This window comes from Colias philodice, chromosome 15 (assembly GCF_061535455.1).
Source record: "Colias philodice isolate Cphi_HAF_F1 chromosome 15, ilColPhil1 Martin Lab GWU primary, whole genome shotgun sequence".
Taxonomy (NCBI): Eukaryota; Metazoa; Arthropoda; class Insecta; order Lepidoptera; family Pieridae; genus Colias; species Colias philodice.
Window position 1 is genome coordinate 10,520,600 of NC_143100.1, and position 27,884 is coordinate 10,548,483.

At 35.1% G+C, this 27,884-nt stretch overlaps 1 protein-coding gene across 4 annotated transcripts in view; it reads right to left on the bottom strand.

The window, feature by feature from the left end:
* Positions 1–13,800: 13,800 nt before the first annotated feature.
* The window catches only part of jing (AE binding protein 2 jing), a 131,621-nt gene continuing 117,537 nt past the window's right edge, over positions 13,801–27,884 (bottom strand). For 3 of the 4 annotated variants that reach the window (XM_089704033.1, XM_089704034.1, XM_089704035.1), the window contains exons 2-6: positions 24,359–27,125; positions 23,897–24,076; positions 22,299–22,440; positions 21,495–21,702; positions 16,981–17,545 (exon numbers count right to left, since the gene is read on the bottom strand). In XM_089704033.1, coding sequence (XP_089560159.1) covers positions 17,152–17,545; positions 21,495–21,702; positions 22,299–22,440; positions 23,897–24,076; positions 24,359–27,125 — 3,691 coding nt within the window. In that variant the 3' untranslated portion in view covers positions 16,981–17,151. Of the gene's footprint in view, positions 16,877–16,980; positions 17,546–21,494; positions 21,703–22,298; positions 22,441–23,896; positions 24,077–24,358; positions 27,126–27,884 lie in introns of those variants that run through there. The other variant, XR_016316704.1, reaches the window with a different exon arrangement.

Genomic DNA, 27,884 nt, shown 5'->3' on the forward strand with positions numbered 1-27,884 from the left:
AACCAGAGCCAATTGCGCCAACAAGGCGTAATAAAAGGAAAATATTTGACCATTACAAGCGTACGACTACAAATTTATGGGCCGCTATATCTCGGCTGCTTATCGCTACCATTATCTTCAAATTCCCAGACTAATTGCAAACTATTAACATAACATACAAACCCTATTCTCTATGATAAGAAGGTACGTTGTATCAGCAATGATCGAAATTGTACGACAATAATATTGTAAGGCAACTATAATTGGTTGCATAGATCGGATAAAATAGACATAAAATTGAGAACGTAGCAGTTGAACAGAGCAATTCTAATTACACTCGGCAATAAACAATTGCTTATTATACTTCTCTCTATAGTGTAGTTTGTGGCTGATTTGTTGGTAAACTTAATCAAGTTCCATGGCATTTAAATGATGTAGTAACGACCCTTTAATGATGCCAAACAGTGAACTGATTAGCAGTTTACTGATGGATAAACTTTCTATATAAAGACTGCTGGGACTTGTGTTGTATCCTAATTTAGGCTAATTTCCATGTAAATTTCTCATATTATACGCAATTAAATATTTAAAAAAATAACGACTTCGAAACTTTTGATATTTTTAAAAGTCGACTTACTAATTTATTCCTACCTATAACATTGCAACAGTAGCCTGTACGTACCCATATTTACAACTAGCTGTGCCCGCGACTTCGTCCGCGTGGAATAGTGACTGCATAGTAGTTACTACTTAACTTTTATTGAATAAACACGTACTACCATAAATAATTAAAAGAACTGTTAGTAAAATTTATTACTAAACTGAGCTAAAAAATAAAAAAATAAGTGCCTAATTAATTTTCTACGTAAAATTTATTTTAAATTATGGCATATTATTTTTTAGGCACCAGGAGGGAGAGGAGCAAATTTATTTACCTTCCTTCCTTGTATGGATGTTTTTGACAATATATTGTGCAGCAACTGAGTGCCGAGGCAAACGTCAAAACGTAAAGGAATAGAATCCGCTATCGATACTAATTGACATAAGCGTATGATGTTTTGCTAAGGATTTGTTCACCCAAGTGTTCACCCTACCAACGACGACGACGACCACGAACAAAATTTTCATCCAGTCGCAATTTAATAAAATTGTGCAAAACACGATTAAAAATCAATTATTAAAATTGCCTGTCGTTCTGGTGATTGGAATTTTTATTTTTGAGATCAACGATGAATGAAAAAATAAATTTTTCGTAGAAACAGTGGCTCCTAGAAAAAAATGTATGTGAAGTTTTTTAAAGATAATTTTATAATCTACAATTTTGGTAAAAGTTAAGAATACCATACCATACCATCATTATCATAATAATATATCTTATATATTTTTTTATAATGGTACTTAATTTTAAAGATCGATTTTTGTTAGAACATTCTTATTTTACAGTTTTCAATTCATATATAATGTCAAAAGTAAAATAATATTTTACGGTAAGAATTCTATTTGAAATAGCGCGCAGTGAGGGGTTCAATACACGGCGCCTGAGGAAAAATAATTTTGCGGCCGAATGATACATTCTACTTTTCATTTCCTGCTATGTAAAAAGGAAATAGAAGAGCGTTTTTTTATAATCTAACCAGCGTCCTATCAGAACGAGTAAGTAAATTTTTGTTATTTCTTTTTTTATTCTTTGAAAGTTTATAAAAATAATCATCCGTATATTTTCCCTTATTGTTTTAAAATATTGTTCTTGTCCAAGAGTTGCCATCTGAAAAAAATAATGAACCGCAACGAACATAAAGGTCGGATGTATCCCACCTAATGTATTGCAATGTGCTTTTAAAGATAGGTAGATCAATTTTAATCACGTAAAATAAAATAAATCAATTTGCCATCAGAAAAAGCTCCGAACAAAATTACGCTTAATTCAAAAATATTTTAATACGGCTCGAGAGCGATCAGTAATAAAAAGCACTCAGACACAGGTCGCTGCTTCCAATAAAATAATATTGCTCGTACAAGAATTGGACCCGACGCGAATCGTAAAATGAGAGGATGGGCCGAATATTGAGTTCGGGAAATCTATTGATAGTAGAATAAGCTCAGTAAATTTCGATGCACGTGGCTCTTACGACCATAGCTTTAATCGTAAATCTACACTACATTGTATAAAACAAACTTTCCGCCGTCTGTATATTGTATACTAGCTGAGAAGCGCGGTTTCACCCCCGTGGCTCCACTCCTGTTGGCCGTAGCGTGATGATATATAGCCTATAGCCTTCCTCGATAAATGAGCTATCTAACACCGAAAGAATTTTTCAAATCGGACCAGTAGTTCCCGAGATTAGCGCGTTCAAACAAACAAACAAACTCTTCAGCTTTATAATATTAGTATAGATTTGTATTCTTAGATTTTAAAATTACGAAACAGATTTTGATGGTTTTTTAATAGATAGAGCGGTTCTTGGGGAATGTTTTAATATATGTACCTATTATAAATAATTTGTTAAGATTTCTACAAGGCGGGCGAATCCGTGCGCGGAAAGCTAGTTACATAAATTTTATCGGATTGTTTGGTTCTTCGCGCTCAGGAACTACTGGTCCGAATTAAAAATTTCTCTTAGTGTTGGCAAGAGGATTTATCGAGGAAGGCTATAAGTCATCTCGCTACGACGAACGTCAGTGAAAAGTGTTGGAACTAAAATGGATTCTTATTGAGTGCTGACGGGATTGCATGGGTCAGCTATTCTGTATTTAAGTATACAAATTCATTTTATAATATTTACAATAACAACTAACATCTTCTCCTTTACATATTATTTCCACTTCAACTTCAGGATTTAAAATATTAGAAAGATGTTCAAAGTTAAAGCGTCTTCTCATGCACATCGTAACTTGTGCGGTTTTTAGCCGAGCGCAACTTTTCAGACTTCGCTGTTTTATTTATGTGTTTTAACTGAAGCAAATAGAAGACAGGTTTAATATTTGTTTTCTTGTAAACGAGCATACGAATGACGGTATGTAACAAGTCTACAAATGTATTGCTATCCTTTAGTTACGATAATGGTTGTTAATAAAAAATAACGTGAAGTAAGGGTTAACTTAACAGTCTTTAACATTGTTGTAATTTATTATTATGTGTCTCATTTGCAGTTTTACCGTGTATAAATTGCCCGTCTACATTACATAGTAAATATGAATATAATAAAATTGAAAGTAGATACTAGAGCGCTTAAAATAAGTCATCACACATCTCAAATTTCGAAATGCTCATTCCGAAGCACAGAAATTATCATCACATTAAAATGATTCCGGCAGTTCAAACATTCCCCGGGATGGCGTTATGCAACCCTCACAGGGACAGGAAAATCCGGCTGTAGCAATGGCAAGGTGACAAATTATCAATTTTATAGTCTGTCCACTATAAGAATTGCTTTTTGACAGCTCGACGGGTGATACCAGAAGTGATGTACAAACGATTATCGATTGTGATACTATTTCAATTATAAATTCAAAATATTATCATAAATCGAATCAGGTACGTAAATAATAATAACAACGTAAACATACTAATAAGATATGTAATAATAAGACCACATATCTATGCATTTTATATTAAAACTAAACTAAATTAATATTTTATTATTTATTGGTTTCTATCTTGCAATTTGGTTGTCTTTATGTTTAAATTATATAACATAATAGAAGAGTTTTTCTGTATAAGATATATTTTACAGAGTATTTCTATCGATTATTATAATCTATCGACCCATCATTGAATAATTCTGTGTAGACATCACTAAGTGGGCGGGGCATGTCCATGAAGTACAATAATTATTTGTATGACATTTTAACATAGACAATACAATCCTTCATAGGCGTGAAGCTGTCAAAAAGCAAATAATATAATGGACAGAGTATAGCCCCTGTCATATTCATCGTTATGTAGGGTTGTGCTGACATAATTTTAATGCTAATTGATTTAAAATCAATACGTACGAAATATTTTATTATATATATTTTTTTTACATTGGGAAAAGTGACTTGACTCTATTTTTGAGACGTAGAATTCACACACAAACTAATAGATAGTGAATAGAAAAGAGAGTTTCAAATGAAGTCGTAAAAATAAAATGCACATTAATCGATATACTGTATTATTCACGCGTTGTCTAAATATATTTTTTCGAATTTCGGTAGATTTCGGTAGATCGAAGATTCGGTATTTTTTTATTATTTTTCTCACTTTATATCCTTAAATTACAGAACTGGCAGCCCTAATTCCCCACCCCGAGACGCGGGGGGTATCGATTGGCTGCAGCGTTGCCTAGCAACGGCAGAGGCGTCGTGACGCCACCGCTTACATCAAACACTTTATGGGGGTCGTCGTAAGCACGGAATCATTTCGGCTCAGCTGAAACACAAGGAATGGTCCAGTGAAGTTTATCGATCTTTTATGGCGTCTCACTATTTGCGGCAATAAACAGAATATAACCGGCGCGGCGCGGCGGCGTGATTTAATAAAGCAAACAATAAGTCACAGACATGTCATATTTCGGTCCGGTCGTTGGAATTCTAATAATAAGTCCGAAAGATGAGATGTTTGTTGCTATTTCTCTCAATGACTACTGTGGTTTTTTTTTTATAAGGGACTTATGCAAATAAATGTGGATGACTTCTAAGCTTTTTATTGTGGTACCATTCCTAAGTTTCATACGAAAATATTACAATAAATTTTTGTTATCATGTATATTCCTAATCATGATGACGGTTAATTTTTTCTTGAATATTTTTTACATTCGGTAAGATATAAACAATTTTGCAACGACTAGGTGTCGTGTTCTATGGCATTTATCAGCTGATGAAATAAAAACTCACTTTTACACCTTCCGTTTTGATTTTACAAGTATATCCCGCGCAAGTTTTCGTATTTAGCTGGATATCAGCGGTAAGATATAAACGAGGTATTATTCAGTGGAATGTACAACAAGACAGTGAGATTTGTATCGAAACGCCGATATGCCGAGCCAATCAAAGCCCAAAATAAAATAAAATAAAATAAAATAAATCAACATTTTACTATCAGCACAGCTAGCAGTTAGAATAAGCGAGCTTGTTTGATCCTTTTGTAAATGTTGAGAGAATAGCGAATAATAAAATCCTTAAAACGACTGGGTTGTTTTTATTTTTTGAATGTAGAATGTAGCTCTATCATGCAGCTAACCCATATATGTATGGGTAATTTATTTTTTATTGTATACGGGAATACTTCATTCATATGGAATCCGAAAACTTAGATGCTAACTGTTGAATGGATTCTACTGAAGTGTTAAGATTTTCTGCTAAAATAACTACATAGTATTAAATGAACAATACAACATAACTAGTTCTTAAAATAATGTTTCACTCGCTAGTGCCTATATCGTAAACCGTATTACACACAGGTATTACATTTTAGAGTCGCGGGCCCAGGGGCATTATATTAGATGATAGACTTCATAAGGTAATATAACAAACTTTATGGGGAAAATTTATTACAATTATACTAATTACACTAGAGTTAAAGTCTATTTAATAAGACGAATAGGTTAGGCAAATTTATTTATTGTATTTTACGTACCACAGACTAATAATAATATACTACCACAGACTAATAATAATATACTACGTATACAATACGTACTGTGTATAAGCATGATAAGAGCTTTATATTATAATGACAGGTTTTTTTCTAATGAATTCATCAAATATACCTTAGAATTATCAATACTGAGTGAATCAATATGAGAGTCAAACAGAATATTATACTTGAATAATTACATTATTTTTAATAAATTATGTATAATTTACATTATGTATGATTCTGTTGTTGATTCGTTGAAATTATACCAAAATGGCATCTTTTATGCTTAGTAACATTGACTCTACAATATGACCGTATTGTGTATACAGACTAACTTTATACACCATCATTAAACCATATAAGTACATTTATATTATAGCTTGGATAAAACATGACTACTTAAGTGTTCGGGGTCTGTGGTTCGGGTTAAGGGTCCCTTACCCGGCGCGTCCCCAGGGCGCCATCTAGCGGCGAACGAGCTCACCATATTGTGATAAGCCCCTGGCAAATCTAAGCAATTTGGTACAGGAGTCAGGAACTCAGGACCCTCCAGTTATTACCCCTACTAAGGATTCTAAATATCTATCGAGTATGATTGTGAATTGTGATAATACAATTTCTAAAATTATGTTGGATACCATTTTACAACGAGTGTGGTTACGAGCATACAGTCTGTTAAAAAGTTTTCAGTTGCCAAAGTTCAATGAATAATTTGTAATAGTAATATTTTTATCAATCGTAATTGCTAATCAGTGTAATTAGATTTGCAACTAATCAGCAACTTAGCAAAATAATAATTTTCACACGTATTAATCGCAAGACAACCAAGAAAAAGTACACCAATGATTCTCTTTTATTAACAAGTAAAAATCGTTTCAAATAGAATCTACAGTTGTGTATTATTCACGAAAGTAATTGAATATTTTTACATGAAATACGATGTGACGAATATTTTACGGAAACATTAGTAGGGGTTAAATTTTTATGCGTAAAAAATTATGCATAAAGATTGATAGTTCAAGAATTCTGGGGAAAGATAAAGGGGCTTTCAAGGGGAATAATAATTGCATTATGCATTAAATGTTTGTTTAAATATTTCAAGGGGTTCCTAATAAATTGATTTCCCTTGTGGTGAATTAAGCGGGTTATAATTAAGGGATGGACGGACAAGTATGTGACATTTGCTTGGGTTTATTAATTATTCCTAGGATAATCATGAATATTATCTATAATCAAATATTTTTTTGGAAAATAATATTTGTTTAAGTATCTTCTCAACTATGGACCTCTTCAACTAAAAGTCAAAACCAAAAGAAGAAAAAATATACAGTAGAACTCAAACCTTCTCCTTTATCTGTTGAAAATAATTAGCAACGAAAATGAAATAATAATACCAAATGAATAAAATCTGACGATTGAGCTTTATTAAACTATTAAATCAGCATTACCTTGCAGCACTTCATTATGAAATTTAACTTCGATAATCGAGCAATGAACAAGCGCATACGGCATAATAACGTTATCTAAGACCTAATCTTACATATCCACCGCACTAATATTAAACTGATCAAATTTAAATCTTTCGCTTAGAAATAAAACATAGTATAATATCGCTATCCTATAATCTTGGCCGCAAATCGCAATGTTGCAGTCAATACGAACTAAATAATTACTCCACATTGTTGAGGTAAATAATTTATTCTCAGTGTGGTGTTGGAACATTTCAATTCGATTGCGATCCACTAATTAGTGACAAGCACTAACTCACTTAGTGGGTCTATTTTCGATAGGGGAATAAATCAGGTCTATTGGTGCAGGTTTGTGAAAATAAAATGGCTTTAGAATTGTTTATTTTTTTAATTGTTTAATGTTGAGTTAGTTTAACACAATAGTACATAAGGGAAAATAAGCATAGTTACATACTGAATAAAACCTACACAATTTGCAAAATAAAAGTTACGCTTATTACGTGTGTAAAATTGTGTGTTATTGTGTGTGTCAATTTCAAAAGTGTGGGAATTACTATCATAATAAAACTATAAAAATCGTCAAAACTCTTGATTCATTTGTTTATAATTAACAACCTCTAAAATACTAATTATCTCACCACGTGTTCTCTACGATCAAACTACGGGAGCTCAGCTGCTATCACTGGTTACTGCAAGTTGCAACTATAACTTTGTTATCAGCTAATATCAGCAAGCTGTAAGTGAAACTAACACTTCGACGCTTCTGAGAAATTGCCGTCTCTTTAGTTATTACTAGTTACCTAGAAGTTAGAACCTAGACAATTACGCCTTTCATTTGTTTAAATTGGCTGTAAGTTGTCGTTGAGGCTGCTGTACGCTATACGTTGCTATACGTTGATGTTTATGTTACTGGGTTAGTGGGATAAGAACTATGTTCAGTTAAATGATACACCTAGTATGTTTCTCTAGTACTGAATAAACTTTTTGATTTCATAACTTTGAATTCCAAAATGTGGCAAACTACAAAATATGTAGTGTATTAAATAAGTAATAAGTAATCGTTTTTTATCTATCTTACCTATAATAATTACTATTTTAGATACTTTCATAACTTTTTAAGTCCATTTGTTATCTAATATTATTTTCTAAGTTCTTTAAACTTTATGCTAGCAATTATTAATCTAAACAGTCTAACTTAATAAAAAGTCTAATCAACATTAAACGTAACTACAAACTATTTAATCAACGAAACCTTACTTTGTATATTTCTATAACAATAACAAGCCATAATCTAGATATCCGGTAGGTAACCTACAGATTGCAAAATGACGAAATTTAACACCATCGAGTGATCACGTAAGCTTTGTATGTGTGATTGCTATGTTATAGGTATGTAAATAAAACGACCATAAAATAATACGTTTATTGGTAATGAAATATGTAGGAAATAATACAAAACATACGTTTATAAGTTTACAAAAAAATACGTAGGTAATACAAAATAATTGTGAACGCTGCAATATTTTTCTTAACATTGTTTTCATACGACGAAAAGGATAGAGTATTACAATACTATATATTTAATTAATACAATGTAAGTACATAAATAAACATGAACGAATTGAGGAAATATGAGACAAAAATAATAAAATATGTACACGAAAACAAATAAGATACATATAACATATTTCATAAAATAAACCAGTACTTTTCTCAATAACAATAAAATTATCGCAATTTTAATACTTAATCAAAAACGCAATAAACTCTCTCTTGGCTCTCTCTTATTCAATGAAACAAAAATGTTTAGAAAAAATAGATATGGAAATTTTCTTTCTTTACAAAATACAATTGTTATAAAATACCTTAATTATAGATTTTCAGGATGTGTTTGAAGGTCGTAGGTTCGAATCGAAACTTCCACTACGTCACATCACACGTTGTAGCATCAAGACCACGTGATTGTGAGGTAATGGCTATTTCAATCCTGAACTTTCTTCTCTCTTCTCCTGTGTTCTCTTCTTCTCTGTTTTCATTTATATAGACGCATTAGACCTTTCATTTTACCTTACGAAGAAGCTACGTATACCTGTAATATAAAAAAACTAATATTAATTTTCTTTTTTAAGATATCTATTCCTGGTTTAAATCCTATTTAAATTAATAATAGTAAAAAATATAATAAATAATTCAAATATTGTATAAATTAAAATAAAATATCTACTTGTTACTTTAGAAATACAAAACTGAAACTAAAGGAAATACATATATGGTTTTCCAATAATTTATCATCGGATTAAGTTTATTCTAAAATTATGGAAAAATGAAATACCAATGGATTACTACCTATAGCTGTATACTTAAGTAGGTACCTGAATCTATTTCCACTGTTAACCCAATGTTACTTATTTCATAAAATTTTTGTTATGTCTTTAAAAAATTCAGTTGAGCTTTCATAAAAGCTACATAAAATTATTTTCTTTTCCTTCAACCTATTCCTAAACATGTCCCTAGCAACTTTCCGAAAAAAGGCCTTCAATTTCGAATCCCAAATATTTTATAATTGATAATTAATTAGTAAAATATGTATATAAAACTCACATGACGGGTGTCCACCCGGGGTGTGTGCGCAAGAGTGTGCGGCGGCCGGGAGGCGAGCCCACGTTCCTGAAGATTGCTGACTTCGCAACAGCACAGGCAGGGCTCCACAATACGATCGAATGAACTTATATATTTTATTTTTTTGAATCGATTTAAAAATGAGTGTAATGTTTCTATGGTATGCATGAAAAACCTTTTTATTTATAACCTTTTTTGGTTTATGCAAGGACACCATATCTATGATGTATGGATATTGGATGTTTAATCACGACAAAACACTGAACAGATTTTGATGAAATTTGTCAGTATGAATATTTAAGGTATAGAAATGCTTTTGCCCGTGATCCTGTGTGTCCTATAATTATGTTGTAGGCTGTAGCGCTACAACGTACATAAGGCCATGTGAGTAGCATGAGGGCGGCATGTAAGGCATAATTCATTTATTAAGACAAAAGGGAACTCGAACTAGGCCAGACGAATGGACTCCCGGGAAAAAGCTAGTATGTCTTTATTTATTTATATGAACTCAAAACTACAGAAGGGATGTAAATTTATAGGGTATATAAATAAATAGAGATAGGTACTTATAGGTATTGAATGCATTGTACAAACTAATTTCTAATGAAGAAAGCTCTAAGTTAAGCTCTTAGCGTAAAGCCTAATTATTTTCAAACTAATTACCTATACATAATACTAATTACCTATGCTTACAAAAAATCTCAGTAGCGATAAAATTCCAACACCATAGTGTAAGATATTATCATCATTTTCCATCAAGAACACATCATGCATACAAAATATAGATGTGGAGATGTAAAGAATTTTCCAGAAAGTTCCCAAAGCGGGATATTCGAATCCCACAAATATAATTTAAGAGTGTTCGTCGAGTCTCATTGGAAATGTAGACGCGTTTCAAGATGCTCAAGTTGTTCGGTCCACTGGATCCTGAGTTCGGTTGAGATGAATATAATTTCCAACTTGATGACCCTTGGGACGTATATTTGTAAAAGGTCTGTTTTTCATGGAACTTGCTCGAGTTATGACCCGCATTGCGTGGCCTACACTTGGAAACGGAGTTAGATTTTTGTTAAGTTTGTTTTTTGTGTATCAATTAATGCGTCGTAAATTTAAGTAATACTTTTATATAAATAACAACAGTAATTGATCGACATGAATTTGTATGCAGGCACCTAGGTATTTAAATTGTCGGGGGTATAAGGCCTGGCTGTTAACTCCTGCCGCCGAAGATGAACGGTGGCCACCGTTGGGTTTTAGTGGGTATGGCTTCATGCGAGTCCCACATACCGCCTCGTGCAATAAAACTGTAGATGGGGATGCGTAATAGCATTTCCCAACGTAAAAAAAGGTATTTAAATTGTCTTTTATTAATTTATAACGTAGGTAATTTTTTACCTACGTTACTACACTACACACTACACTTTTTGCCTTGTTAAGAATGCGTCTTAATTGCTTAACTGAATTAAAGCAGAAATAATAATTTGTAAACAAATAAAAAAATGTGGCAAGATAAAAAAATGTATTGTAATTCGGTCTCGCTACATTCATGAAAGCTGTCTTTGCTATGATAGTGTTTTTGTATAACATTAATAAAGAAACACAAATGAACGTTTAATCACACTAATTAAGTGTTGGCGACTCCTGCCGGTGTCATATTGCCTTGTGAAACGAAAAAGCAAGCGTTCCCGCCATGAAATTACAACTGCATTCAACTTAACTCTATCGTAATCGCATTTTAATAACAAAACAATGTAATGTAATTGGAAACTTCCTCATAATATGCCTACTTATTTTTATTTATTTCTTTCTCGTAATATATTGTATTATTTAGTTTTATTTCTAAAAGTTTACAAAGTTAATAGTACCTAACACTCTCACGGAACAATAAAAAAATTTCTTTATGTGTTATTGAATTTGTATTACATTGTCTATAACGGGACTTACGAAGTATATAATATATTTCCATGGTCTATACAATATGGTATGACACCTATCTTCACTAGACCGTCATCACAAAGGCATGTACCTATTATCTTGTTTGGTATGAACCAAAAGTTCTAATATATCCGATTTTGCAATTTTTTTTATCAATATGATAGAAAATATATCTAAATTCTAAGTACATATTATTCCTGAGTACAGGCTTGAGTACAGGCTAAATGCGAAGAGAACTTTAATTTGTAAACAAGGAACGGCACTACTTGATATAAGATATTTAACAGTGCATGTTCATCAAACGAGTGAATGCTCATTCTAATCCCACTATGTCAATTTTTTTTAGTGTGTTTACACTTTTAGTGTTTTCCGAAAAGATTCTATGCAATTTTCTAATACTGAATAACACCGAATTCTAGTTCTCGTGGTCACTTAAATATCACGAACTCTTTCGTTCGCTCTTGCTCTAGCTCTATTTTCGTTTGATGTGAGTGCACCCTAATAGGAATATGCTCTTCATTTTTCTCTCTTACAAGATGATTCATCTTTTTCTCTTATTTCATAGCCCCAATCACTCAAATCTATTACTTTAACTTAATTAAATACTTACTTTCCCTTTATTTTCAGCCAGTGATGTGTCTGTTGGTCTGCTGTGGTATTTTTACTGCTGTTATATTTTAAGGAATAAGGTTTAAAATTTAAATAAAAGACGAATTTCTTGTTAAAATATTTTAATGCATTATTGTGTATGATACAACTTACACTTACAAGCTCCTTTTTATTTTATGAATTATTTACTTGTTAATAGACTATACAATTCATATAACTGGAATACCTGGCTTCACTCGCGCTTACCTATCTATCTACCTATATCTAAAGTCTGCAACCAATTTCATATGTGTAAAATTCCAATTTCGCATAAAACATGTAACTTATACAAGTGACAAACACCCATATATTTCGACATACTTTTACATTTGTATTACATTTGTATAAGTAGGTACATGCTAGGTAGTAGAATATTTCTTCGCCTTAAATTGGTTATATATGATTTCTTTACTATATCATAAATCACATCAAACTATTCAGGAAGGATCAAACCCATAGAACAAAACTAGTATAAAATAATTTTTGTGCAATTCAAAGGAGACACGCGGTATCGTGTGTCGTAACTTTGCTGATAGCACGAGGGAATGCGCAGGCGTCGTGTTACATGCATCTACGGCCTTGGACATATTGCAGCTTATAATATATTATAACTTTACTAACTATTTACACATGGTTGATCTGGGATAAAAAGGAAAAAGTATAATTATGTCATCGAAATAAATAGACATCAATCTTTCAGATAGATCTTTTTTTGTATTTCTTTAATGTATGCATGAATGCATGTATTTACGATAAAGTGTAATAATAATTAAATACCTATCTACATAAAAGGAGCCTATGCTGCTCAGTAATAAAGTATCTTTGCACTGGTGATTTTCAAAACTAGTTAGGTAGATTTTCAGGGAATGAAAATTGGCCTGACGATATTTAACTCTACTATTATAATTCTGGGTCTAGTAATTAGTATGTGAATTAACTTTGAAAGGTGACTTTCGTCAGCGGGAAGCCAGGCTTAAAATTCATTTATGGTAAAATTAGTCGGAATCGGGTCAACAGGTTTCAGCGGCCATGGCCTATATACGAGTATGTAGGTACTGCAGATTTTACTATGTAACAACTTGATCTTATTTTCAGTATTCAATTTTATGCCTAGTATATGCCAATGTTTTGAATCAAATTTTTGAAAATAAATCGTGGTAAATATTTCAATGTAGCCTATGTCATAATATTATATCAGTGTCCACTTTCCTTCATATTATTATGTGAATTCATTCACTTTTAACTATGTATATATATGTATGTATAGTATAAATGAGGAGGTGCATAACATAAATGAGTTGTATATTTTATTTCAAAGAATAAATTATCGGAATGTATTTTACGAATGAATTCATTAATCTTCAATATTTCTTACTGTTGTTATTAAATATGAGTGTAATCAATTCTTGCTTTAGTTATAAATTAAATAGGTATTACAAATACGTCTTTGTGGTTCAGGTTCACAAACAGATCTGTGTGTGAAACAATAAGTATCCAGAATTGGAATTTGGAAAGCAATAAAACACGAAATAGTCAATCATACAATATGTATTTAATATAAGATACAGTACTTGTGACGTGGACAAACCATTAAAAAAACTTACATTCACTACAATGAACAAATTTCTTTTCATTTCGAGTAACGTAATTCACTATTATTATGCCCAAATGTGTGATAAATAATTAATTGAGGTAGATAGCCCATCGCGGGACAAATTATAATAAAATTTCGGATCTCACCGTCGGCTCCAAGCAAATTAAACGCATTAAACATTATACTATATATAATTAAATATCTACAAATCGAATAAAGTAGTGCACACTATCCGGGACTCGCGTCCGCATATAGCATTTATGGGTCAAACATTTACAATAAAGGAGAACATTCATATAATAAACGGATAATATAGGAAACATGTTGAAAGACAACGTACTACCAGCTAGCCTACCCCCCCCCCCCCCTCACTCAGGCGCGAACCAAATTACTCCTGCGTTACTTTATACACAATTATTTACACTGGTGACCAAAGTATCTACCGTAGCTACTAATTATCTCAATCGTATCGGTCAGGGCTCAGCCGCAGTGGTAATGTGCTTCACGCCACCCCCCTCCTGTCCAACACAAAGCAGGTTACTATAGGAATTGCCCGCGGTTTTGTTCCCCGAATATTGTTCGCCGAAACTGAACGAAATGAACCTCAGAGATGAGCAACTACGAAGGCACCCTTCCCTTCCCTATGACTATTGTGGCAGTGATAAAAATATATCATCTCAACGCTCGCTCGCGTCCAATATGTATTTTAATTTAGTACCCCGCTAACAAGTATTCGATCACAAAATATTTCTCTCTGCCTAACGACTCGAATGGCTACTACTAAGGGGCTTATATTACCGAAAATACCTCCAAATACAATCGATCCTAAATATTATTGCAAATAAAATTTGTACTCAAGCGTTCTTCTAGGCCACTTATGTTCTGAGCCCAAATTAACAATTTTTATATATTGAGCGATTACATATTATTCAAAAACGTCATCAAATTTGGTCTGATATATTAATAGAATTAACAAACACGATTTACTTACAATAATTTAAACCTCACCAATGTGGAAACATTTCTAGATGAAGGAATCATCGAATCACATGAATATCTAAGCAAACGATCAAATCCGATGCCGTTTTTACATAAAAATTCCGTTGCCGATTGGTCTGAGATCAAATTAAGTCCACGGAGAAATACACTAACATGTCTTTCTGATTTTGGTGTCGCAATTGACTATCAATTATCAAATTAATATAAAAAGCCGATACAATATGGCACTCGTATCAGTGCTGAAAATTATTCTACAATTTTAATACGAAAAACTAAAAATCAGTACATTGGAAGGCTTCCATAGATATTTCACGATCGTCCTCAGCAAACAGGCACCAACTTGACTAAGAAATTTTCCTAACGCGTCTTTGGGTCCGTCCCTATTCGATGTGTCCGTTTTGATGAGACTCAAAGCGAACACGTCGAACTAACATTTCCTATATTGACTTAAATCATCAGCGACCGCTGACTCGTCCGACCCGCGTTGTGGAGACGGAATCGAAATTATAATTTATATACATTTATCTAAAACTACCCTCGTTAACTCGTTATACTTATATAGGCCGATTCCGTCTCGTCGCGGGCGATCATTAGCTAGGCTCGTCGCGAATCGAGTTTGAATTTGAATTCAAATTTGATTTGCGTTTGAGCCCCCCTCCTTGCAATCGATTGTCGTCCACACACACATTTCCTAACTTAACTACAGTCACTAACTAAAAATACTACGGAGATCGCGTGAGCACGGAACACAACATTACATTTCAATGTAAACTATCTTATTGCTAAAAAGGCAATCCGACCGTACAGAAACTTCGCAAATGGCTGGTTTGTTTTACGCTCTGTCTTTGTTGATAGTGTATTAAAGCTTCGATGGATTTCGAAGAAATCTTTATTTGTAAATTATCTTAACTCGAAACTTAGCTATATGAAAGGCAACTTCTATAATTATTACTGTTAAAATTCACATTTGAACTGTATCAATATTGCTTTTTCTTCCATATTACATTTAATAACCTATATATCACCATCATCAAAGACAAAGCGCTGCACTCCATAACACACCGAGTACAAAAGTACAAAAATCAACCATACAACACCATAAAACGGTTCCTGATACAAAAATAAAAAAGTTACCAATTATACGATATAACATGAGTATCCAGAGATTACTGTATGTTGGCTCAAAACTGCTAAAAACCTTGTGCGTCAATATAAGTCGTCTAAATTCTTATCACACATTATTATTGCTATTAATTTAATGCACAATTCGCGGTGCTCAAGAAGCGATTTACAATACAAAGGAAAAAGGAACAAAACCATTTGAGCAAAGTCTATTTTATCTATGGTTTTTATTGGTGATAATAGATTTTGTATTAAGTTAGTGTGTCGTTTATAAATCGCTCCTTCAACACCGAAATGATAAATTGTAGATAAACGCAACGTGGCAGTGACGTTATGTGACAGCTGTTGATTCCGAGCGTCGATTGAATCGATCGATACGAGAATCGATATAAAAAATCGATTAAACCTAACACCCAATCGATATGACTACGCGGTTACATCTATGTGAACACTGCTATGGTAGAACCGTGCTAATTGAGGCACTTGGTGACGAAAACAACGGTCACGCATCGACATCGATATCGATAAAATAATTGGCACCGTAAAGCGAAAGCGGTCGAGACGCCCAACGCGTCGATAGGACCGTACGGGATCGGTCCGTCACTAATATACTACTATTATATACAATATTGGCAGTGATTCGTATCGCTGGTCGTCACTAACTTAGCCGCTAACCTAACTCCGACTAATGTACACTTCGCAACGCCCTACAATATACATTTCCTAACTATATACAATTTGTTCGCTACCGTCGCGTCGCTCGAAACCGAGTCGTCTTATATAAAGTATGTATCAGTCTTGTGAATTATTCCGTTCGGGCGAGAGTGGAGACACCGACAATCAACATCTGTCACCCTACTCTATCTAGAGATTGGGACTTGGATCTAAACACTTTTTGAAGTGAAACTTCTTTATCGGGGTTGGAAAAAAATTAGTGTAACATTTTTCCGTTACGCGCCATCTTTTTTCTTATCCCTACCACGCGTGATTAACTTTTATTTTTTGAAGAAAAGCCATAAAGAAGTTTCACTTCTTACGTGTGTACACTAGTACACGCACACATTTTTTTCTTACTTAATTTACTTCTTTGGATCAAATCTGTCGTATTGTAAAATTATTGCTTCACAAACATTCAGTCTGTCCAAGTCCCAATCTAGTGTGATAGTCTACCGGCCGCTGGGCCAAAAGGCGTTTCCCCCGTGCCTACGCCCCAACTTCCTCTTCTTAGCGCCGCTGACTTCGCTTCTGTCACTTCTGTCTTCCTCCCTGTAGACCATCGGCAGGTTGGTTGCATTGCAGTCGTTCTTCACTTCTAGCGACTTCTGTTTCGCTAGTAAGTTATTGAGCAATCTCGACGAAGTGCATTGCCGTAGAGGTAACAGTCTGGACGGCTGCGCTTGTATTGCGGGGGTTTTCCTCACGGGCGGTGGGGAAGGCGTCTTCTTGTATGAGCTGCAGAACTGCTCGTATAGAACCACCTTCGTGTGGACCGGCAGCTGCGATATCTCCACTCGCTTGATCTGCTTCACTTCCTCCTCGGGCACCCACTCGTCTTCGATCCTGAAATGTAAAGGATACGTTATTGTCCATAATAATAAAGCCACACAGAATGTGACTGCAAACACCACGGCCCACTAAATTCGCGCCTTATAACCGTCGCGGAATGCGCGGTTGTTACCATGGCAACGAGGAAAATGGCGCTCTTGTTTGTATAAACGTCATTGTTATTTAACGTTACGTAGGAACGTGGCTCGTGTTTGCAGTTTTTTTGGGTTGCAAGCCCGACGTGAAAAGTGAACATGCACGCTAAGAAGCTAGAGAGAAATGAAAAGACATCGAGTAGGAAAAAAAAGACGGGTTGCACTCCGGGAGTGCCGGCAGAAGTGAAAACTTGATTATTAACGTTGAGCATGTTTGATATCCATCCGTCTTACGCTTTTTCGATCAGGTCACGTGTCCTGACGCGAGTTTAAGATTTTATACCCATTACAGAAAAAGTGCTCAACGCCGCTAAAGAAGTTTTCACTTCAAATATCTATATGAATGTGAATGCTAGTCAATGCTGAAGCTGCTAACTACGAGCTAATATGGGCGGGCAACCCATTGAGTTGCTAGCATCAGCATTGATCATTTTGTATTGATTTTCGCCAATTGTATGAGGTGGGTTGTCAGTTAAACTCAATCAAGTTGGCTTTAAACTCATTGGTATCATTGTTTTATGCTAGCAACTTCATAAGATGCTTCTGTGTGGCCGAGAAAGGGAAGCATGCTGTGTAAGGATCTTGTGTACCTCTTGTTTTTGTCGTATATTTGAGAAGTATAACAAAAAAGATGTTTCATATTAACCTTTATAGTTTGAATTTTGAATAATTGAAAAAAAAATGGAAAGCCAATTTTGGTAGGTACTTAAATTATTCGCAACAAGATAAAAAGTAAAACAACTAAAACCCAACTACGACAAAAAACGACGCTGAAAAAGTATAAAACAAAAGTTAAATTGATGAACTAATAAAGAAGCTATGAACGAAAAGATGTGAATTATATGCAATCAGACCATGAATACAGGTAAAGTCACAAGCAAATGCTAGTAATATATATATATTCAAAATGTGCAAGTAAAAAGCTTTCAAATGATACCAAACACGGCATATTTATCTTAACTTTATTTTTTTACTCTGTATGTTTTGTCCGCTAGAGGGCGCCACATTAGATTTTGTGAAACCCCATATAGCCTATAACCAGCGGACAATTAAGACGCTTCTAATGATATGTCATTTGTCGAATTCTGATAAGTAGTTTAGAAGTTACGAGGGAACAGATGAACATACATACATACATACATACATACATACATACATACATACATACATACATAGCCTGTCAAAATCATAACCCTCCTTTTGCTTTGCCGTAGTCGGGTAAAAAATTGGAATTATACTATGATGTCATATTCATATTGTACTTTGCACAGACAAAATTTACATTTACAGATTATTATTAAGAATAAGAGAAACATTTAAAACTGTATAAATTAAAACTAGTATTGATTCATTCGCTTATGAAACATCTTCTTCATTAAGATTTAATAAGGTTAGTAAGGAAATATGAACTTATAAATTAAACTTAAAGATGATACATAGTATATTATGATAATAGTACAAATATAAAATAATTAGATATAATCATTGAGGTATTATTATAGAGAGGACACCACGAACAAAATCTGTGCGACAAGCGCGGCGGCGAGGGAGGGGAGTGAGTCATACACTTTGTAGATATTCTGCCTCTTATTACTTATAAATAAAAGCCAATCAATTTAACAAAAAAAAAATGGTTTGAGACGATTACAAAGAGTGTAGTAGTGATGCCCTCTCTAGTACGTAGTACATAGTAACTCAATGGATATAATATAAGAAGTACACAAAGATCCGCATAATGATGTTATTAAAAGCGATGCTGCGATAACTAAAGTATAATTGTGATTTAAAGCCACTCGATTTGCTTACAGTTTTGTCTGCGAAGATCTGCTTTGAATATTGTGGAAGACATTTCTTTGTGCAGTCTTAGAGCAAACCAATTTTAGGCTTCCTTGATTTTTAAGTACGAAATTTAATGGTTGGAATTATAATTAATAAATCATTAGTGATAAAATTATGATGATTTTGCCAATATATGCTTTTAACGTTACTTAATTTAGGTAATGAAAATGATGATTTGAATAAAAAAACTATTTCTAAACACCAAATTCAAAAACTATAAAGTAATTTAGTGCAACTTATACGTGCAAAATGAATGTCTTTAAGAAAAATCACAAGATAAAAATTCAAGGACCATCACATTTCTCATGAACATAGATGCAAAAATAATCTACCGAAATAATAAACGAAAATTAGTACAACTTTTGAAATTCGACAACACTGACTACATAACCCACCTCGTCGTTACCTTGTTAATAAAATAACAAAAATACTCGAGAATATCGTCGCTGCAAATATTGGGAACAAATTAATATTTTTTATAATTCATAGAAATCTCCAAGTTACCAAATGCAGTATCTCGTATTTTCATTATATCATAAAGGCATATTTAAGCTATTTATATAAATCCCATCTAAAACTTATTCCGTGATTTGGGTAATAAAGTATTGAAAATTCTTACCTGAAAATATGTTAAAAAATTAAAATAAATGTCTGTTATGAGACATATTATACAAACATTGTATAAATAAATACTTTTGATTTAGAACAATAGAGATTATTAAGTTCAGCAGCAACCTACGTTTAAATTAGTTCTATAAAATAATTTTCAAGGAATATTCTATCTATATTATTATAAATTACAGAATGACTATATCAAAAGTATTTTGAAATAAAAAAAACTTATGATACTAATAAATAATAACATTCCCTATAAAACAAATACTATGTTTTTTACAACTGCTGGTCCTTTTTTATTTCCAGCATATTCATTCATTACAAACATTACCACACAATTATACCAAAATAGTTATTTTTTTTCTTTCTCATTACTATTTTCATTGTTTCTTTAGACATTCAATAAACTCTCATATAGACAATATTTCTTATTTGCTTCAACTTCACCACATTTTTAGTAAAAAATAACACTCATATACTATTAGTCATATAATATATTATGCACAAAAATCTCTCGCATGGGCTAAAAGCCCACATACTTAAGTCAATTTTAAAATAAAGGTATCAATTTAGACTTTATTTATAGTTCATATCATTGACCAATAAAAAACTAAATCTTGGTAATAAATATAAAATCTCTCAAACAAACAATTTCAAGTTATGTATCACTACCAAGTACCATCCGACCAAACCATTAAGCACACATATTATATGTGTGCTTAATGGTTTGGTGTCGATTAAGTCGAGTATCTTACCATAACCCCATTCACAACAAAACCACACAACCTAAAAAATAAACCCTCCCTCTTTCTCTACCCTTATCAGCAACAAAGCACGCTCACACATTAGTGCCACATATTAAAAGTTCAAATCAAAAAGTCCCAAACTATCAAAAACGCATACTCACACACTTGCCGACTAGTACTTCGACAACATCCTCCCTTCCATCTACCAGCAAACAACCAAATCATACTCAACACTACTATCGTCTACACCTAATAAAGCACCCAACTCAAAAGAACACCCCCTGCCCTACCCCTACCAAAAACAAAGCATACTCACACATTAGGCGGATAGTAAGTCATCAAGGCCTCTCTCCTGCCCCCAGGCGCCGCTCTTGTAGCAGTGAGCGCCGCATGCAGTGTGAGCGTGTGGCCAATCATACTACATACCCATACTAACATATACTCATTCATATAATTATACTCACACATTAGTCAAGTCACCTTTTCATTCACCCTACTCAACACCTATAAAACACCTAGCCCAAATCTCCCCCCTGCCCTACCACTACTAAAACTGCCCAACCCAAAGAAAACCCCCTGCCCTACCCCAACTAAACAAAGCATACTCACACATTAGGCGGATAGTACGTCATCAAGGCCTCTCTCCTGCCGCCCGGAGCCGCTCTGGTAGCAGTCAACGCCGCATGCAGTGTGAGCGTGTGGCGGCCGGGCGGCTCCCGCAGCGGGCAGGCGCCGCCGAGCCGCCAGCGCGTGCAGCGGGACAGCCGCCACGCGAGACCCTCCATCATGCCCGAGTCGAAGAAGTCGAACATGCGCGCTGGAATTGTATACTCGATAATTAGACTATGTTCCATATGTGTTGTTGCATAAAAAACGAAGAAAACACGTTTATTAAGCGAAAATGTATGACACTGAAAATTGGTTACACAATTAATAAATGCTGCATAGACTATGTCCCAACGAATATATGAAGAAGAAAAAAAGAAGAAAACACGTTTATTAAGCGAAGTATGACACTGAAAATTGGCTACAGAATAAATAAATGCTGCATACTGGATAGTTTGTATTTAGTAGCTCTTCGCACCGACTTCACCCGTATTTTTTGACAAATTTTTCAAATTGTAAAAAGTTATTATTATCCCCATCGAAGTAGAGACTAATCCAAGTAATCGAAAATCATTAAAATTCCTCTCAATAATTTCCAATCCTACTTTAATTGTATTAAACATCAAATGTTTGTAAGAATGTATACCGTATGGATATATTATGTTTGTTTATTCTTCACACAAAAACAGGATGATGATGAGACCTTTACGTCACTTTCTACAAAGATAGTTTGGAACGGGTCCTATTTAACTGAGTGACATGCTAGTGACGCGGCGGGTTACAGTTAAATACAAAATCAACACTCACCCGACCAAGGCTGTCTCCTATACCGCAGCTTCTTGCCATTCCTGCGTATGAGTTTCGACGAGCTATCACTAGATTTCCGCCCGGTGCTGCTCGATTGCGACGACTCGTTGAAGTGGTTGTTCACGTGTCGCTCCAACAAGGTCTGGAAATATCGATACAATGCTGTAACCATGGCAACGAGATAGACGGCACGTTCTACAGCTCTCAGTTCGTGTAAAATGATCATATTGTAAATGGGGATTATACCCCCAAGGCAGCAATTTTTTAAAGGATAAACAATTAAAAAATCTAAATTAATTGCATTTAATAATAAGATTTGTTACAACTTTTTATATCTAAATTGTAAAGGAAAATATTCATTCATAAATTATATTATTCTTTCCTTCCTTCTCAGTCATGTAAATGAAAATCCTGCATTCTCATAAATACGAAGGAAAGGAAAACCAAAAACAAATGACACACTTCAACATACATTTATAGAAAACCGTGATCATTTTTCATAAACCTTTAGCTAACACAATACTTGTATGGATCCTCCAGTGAGTCCAGCATTGGCACATCTCGGAGTAGTTAAAAATAAATAAAAGAATGGCATTTAAAAACAATAACAAAAGAAGTCGCTTTCGTTGTAACTCCACCAGGCCAACCTCCTTCAACCTTAGGACAGAAAACACAAAGCACAGTTTATTGTTCCCGAAAATCCGAAGACTACGATGTTGCAATTTATATCCAAGTGGCAACGTCACGGCATAACTAATAAATATCGAATGATGACATTAACAACCGACGACAAGAACGACCTAATAATTTTGTGGAATTTGCAACCGGAGATGAATTTAGAAATGAACAAAATGTATACGTGACACGCCACGCGGTCAACAAGTAATTGAATCACGTAGAAGCAAACAATGTGATCAATTAATAAAAATTTAGAAAACTCGACCGAGACCCTACATGGGTAAATACGGAAATAGCAGATTAGAAGATTACCATGGTCCAATCACTATTGACTGGATAAAGCTTGAAAATAAAAGCAGAGAAGAAACTAAGTCTATGGAGTGTCAATAGATCTCGTTAATCGGGGATTCGGAATTATTTGCCCACGGCTCCGCTGGCGTGCCCAGGAAATAAACATGAGTGAAATGTTGAAGAAAATGCAAATACTACGATATAATAATAGAGCGTAAGTTAAAAGATTAATAAGTCAATCTTGAAGCGAGGAAAGCGGGTGTTAATTGCTTTTATAATATAAAAATATTAGGTCATAAAGAGGCGATAAAACAAAAAAAAACTGCGGACAGGTGGTTAGTGAATCGCATCCAATCGATTCTCAAGCTAATAACAAAAAGTGGGCAATCAGGCAAACGTATAATACTCAGAGAGTAGAGACACATGCAAATCTGTGATAACTTCGAATCCAGATTACCGGGATCTATCGACGAGCAAAACTGACGACCAAAATGCCAGACCGCCAGAACGACATAGACAATAACCCATTCAAGGACGACGCGAGCGCGTTATTGTGGAATCGTTTTGGCGATGAGTATCCTGGGTTCTGTAAGAAGAGTTTTCAGATTGCTACTGGAACGTAATTGTACCTGAGTGGAGAATCTTCTGTCGCAGCCGTCGACGATGCACTTGAAGGGCTTGTTGCCGCCGTGCGAGAGCGTGTGCCGCTCCAGCCACAGGCGCGAGCAGGAGGGCTTCCCGCGGACCTTGCACTGCTGCCAGAGACATACGTAGTTCTGTTTCCCAACTTGCGTTTCAACGTGGACGGACTGAAATGTACAATTTGAACATTTCAATACTTTATTCTTCTATTCAATGCCATATTTTTATTACTATCAAAATTCGACTTTAGATTGAAGGAAAAATATGTATTGATGATAAGTAAAATAAAAAAACATTTAAATAATCTGATACCAATAACCTGTTATGTTTTAAGAACTAATTTTTAATATTAGTGCACAAATTTAAACTACTGCGCATTTATTAAAAATATGGTTTGATCTTTAGTTTATTACAGTTTTAAAGAAAATACTATAAAATATAATACACACCTGCAAGTGTTCCAATAAACTCGAATCACTATCAAATTCCAGCTTGCAATTCTCCCATTGGCACACACTAACGGTAGTCGTAGTGTCTGAACTAGACGTCCTTCTATCACTATCAGATTTCGTAAGATTTTTAGGCGGAAACCTTAACGTTTTAGGTTGCTTAAGTATAGGACTCTTCTGCGACTCCGACTGACTCGTCGCGTCTATCGAACTCACACTCACACTCAGCGACAACAACGAGGAATCCTCGTCGCATTCCTTGCTACCCTGTGAGTCACTCGGCGAATCTATCGACTTATCCGTACCGATCCCTGACTCGGAGGATTCCGTTGTAGCGCTATTAAAATTAGCTTCTATCACAGTGCTTTCGACATTCGATGATACGTCCTTTAACACAGTTATTTGAGTGAACACAGTTTCTTCGCTTCTCGATACCTCTTCAATTTTAATCTCTTCAGGCACATTCTCTTTTCTCGACGACTTATTCGTTGACGCCGCTATTGCTTCACTATCCGTCACTTTATCCGACATCAAATCATCAAGCTTACCCGAACTAACTTCAGCAAAAGGCCTCGATGTGATTTTTTTAGAATCTAATGGAACTATGTTATTATTAACATTTTTAGACAGCCATGGAATATCACACTTTTGATTTTTTAATTCAATTAAGTCTGTCTCCTTAACTGTACTGCTAGGTGGCTCTGTGCCTTGGATTGGGTTATCGGGCGGTTTCACAGGCGCTATTGGTATACTACTCGTGTGCAAAGTCTGCGTATTAAATGTGGGTACTATGGGCGGTGGGTGCTGAACAATCGGGTTTGTATATGTAGAATGCGATAAGCAGGCGGTATTTACTGTAGAATAACTCCAAGTTTCTTTGACGTTTGGCACTGAAGTAACTATAAAGCCTGGTTGCGGAACCAACATCGGATGATTTAGATTGACATTAAAATGATTAGATTTCTGCGGTGTCATTGCATTTACAGTTTGTATTCCAGGAAAGCCTTTGTTGAGAACAGAAATCGGCTGACTTGAGACAGGATTCGTCTTGTTGCCAGGCGGAAACGAAGATGGTATTGCATTTGATAATTTCAGCAACGTACCGTTGATAAGTATTTGCGTCTGCTGATTTTGCATATGATTCTGCCGCTGTGCGGTTAAAGGCTGTGTTTGTGGAAGGACAAAGTTTGGCACCTTCGCCATAAGGTTAGGTATTTGAACTACAGTCCCGTTAATATTTTGTACGAGTGGAAACACAAACTGTCCATTTATTTTTGTCGGGCTTGTCACATTGACGTTAGGCCTATTGAATGCGATGTTGCCTTGTTGGTTAATGGTTCCTATACTGCCTTGTTGGTTCAAAGTAGCGATACCACCTTGCTGATTCAACGTTTGAGCAGTCAACCCATTTTGCGGTATCCTTAATGTAGTAAGCATGACATTTTGCGGAACAGCCATAAACGTTGATAAGTTCGTTGATGTGACCGTTCCATTGCACGGCTGTTGAACATTGATTTGATGACCATTTTGTAAATTGTTTACAGGTACATTCAGGCTATTTAAATTGCCATTAACTGTCATCGACATTTGTCTAACACCGTTTGGAATATTCATCTTTGGTGCTGTATTCGCCTCGCCCGGCATATTTCGTAACGTGGTACTAGAAACGGAATTCACACAATTTTGTTTTTGCAACTGGACTTGTTTGAGGTTGTTTGCCTTTGACCAAGTGAGGTTTTTACTATTTGCGATACACGCTGAGGACTTCCTGTTGGTTCTTTTTGGTGCCAAGTTAGCTTTTTTCACTGTTTCCTTTTTAGCGGCAATGGGTTTGTTTACCAAATTTAAGTTATTAGAGCCACGCGTTACACCATTCATTCTACTGTCTAATTTTGTTGTATAGCTAACTGTTCCATTGATTTTTGCTTCGGTCTTCAAAGTTGAAACTTTATTTCTATTTTGATTCATGGAAGTGGCAGGTGCAATTCTCACCCCAAACATTTCGTGTGATCCCGGTATTGGCACTTTGTTGTTTTGGGAATTATTGATGTTCTGTTTATTAAGGTTAGGTTTTATTTTGGCGGATGGGTCAAATATTAATCTCTTATCACGCTCAATTTTCTTATTTTCAACTAATCCATTTAGAACCCCACACGACAGCTTATCTTTGTTGATCTTTTCAGATACTTGTCGTACTTCTACGAAGCCGTTCATCGTGTGCACCTCCTTGCTTTCTTTAGGCCTACAGTAATCGAGCACGCTATCGGCGTTGGCATTTGAAGGTGGTTTACTGAGATCTGTAGGTTTAGGATCTATGCTGGTCATTTGCGACAGCGGTTTATGCATAGCCTGTGCTTGTTTTCCTACATCGAGCAAGACTTTGGGACTTAGCGTTTGCGATAGATAGGAGATGTATTTTTCGAGATCTTGCGTTACACCATTTTTGGGGAGGCACTTCTTTTTGATGTCATCGTTGTTGACAGAGTTGGAGTCTCGCTTGAGGCTGTTCTGGGGTTTCATTTTATGGTTGAAGTACTCGGTGATGCGGCGATGAACGGGTGGGTTCGGCCGGCGGACCGGCGCGGGCTGGGCCGCGAGGCGTCGCGGAGCCGGCGGCGCCGGGTCGCTCGCCCAGGGCGGCATACGCACGCCCGCGCTCTCCTCGCTGGTGCTGCAACCCGATTCGGGGCTACGCGGCGAACGTGGCTCGGTGATATCGCTACCGCTGCAACCGCTGCTCTCCGTCGGACTCAGCACCGCCACGCCACTGGAAAGAAAATAATGCAATCAGTTTTTGTACTGCTTTATTTCATCATTGATTTTTGTAATGTTGGTAATCATGAAACTTATCAAATCATAATTGGTTCCGCTTCCTATCCATTTGGCTAATAACTCCATAACATGTCTAAAAGTAAGTTATAATTACTCAAATAATACGATAAAACTTTTTACAATGATACTCATTGAAATAAACATTTGGTAAAAACTGTCTCAATATTATTAACAGCATACTACGTTTCTCTTGTTGTTTCAACATAATGTGATTTAACATTTTGTAATTGTAATTCAATCGTAACAATCAAAGTGTAGGTACATTATTGCATGCATATATACATCGTCTATCAATCTAGACTAATGCTAGGATATGTTAATGACAATCAGCTGTTGAATGGTTGCGATCGATATTACACGAGGTTAGAAAGAGTGATTGCGGGAGCGAGACGGCAATAGTGCTCCGTAGTCGGTAGTTGTGAAGAGGACGCGCGGTGCAATGCCCTGCCGCTCGGTGCAGTGACGCAACCAGACGCTGCACTGACCGACGCGCATTACTATTATTATTTTTGGACATGTGACATTCACAGCACGTAAGTGCCACAGTCTACTGTCCGCTATGACGAATTAAGAAATAACTCTCATACCGCATCTATTCTCTGACGGTTTCAATGAAGATTTATTATTATGCATACAAAAAACGGCCGCTACATTATCTACCTTTGTGAAAAATATAAAAATAACTCAATAATTT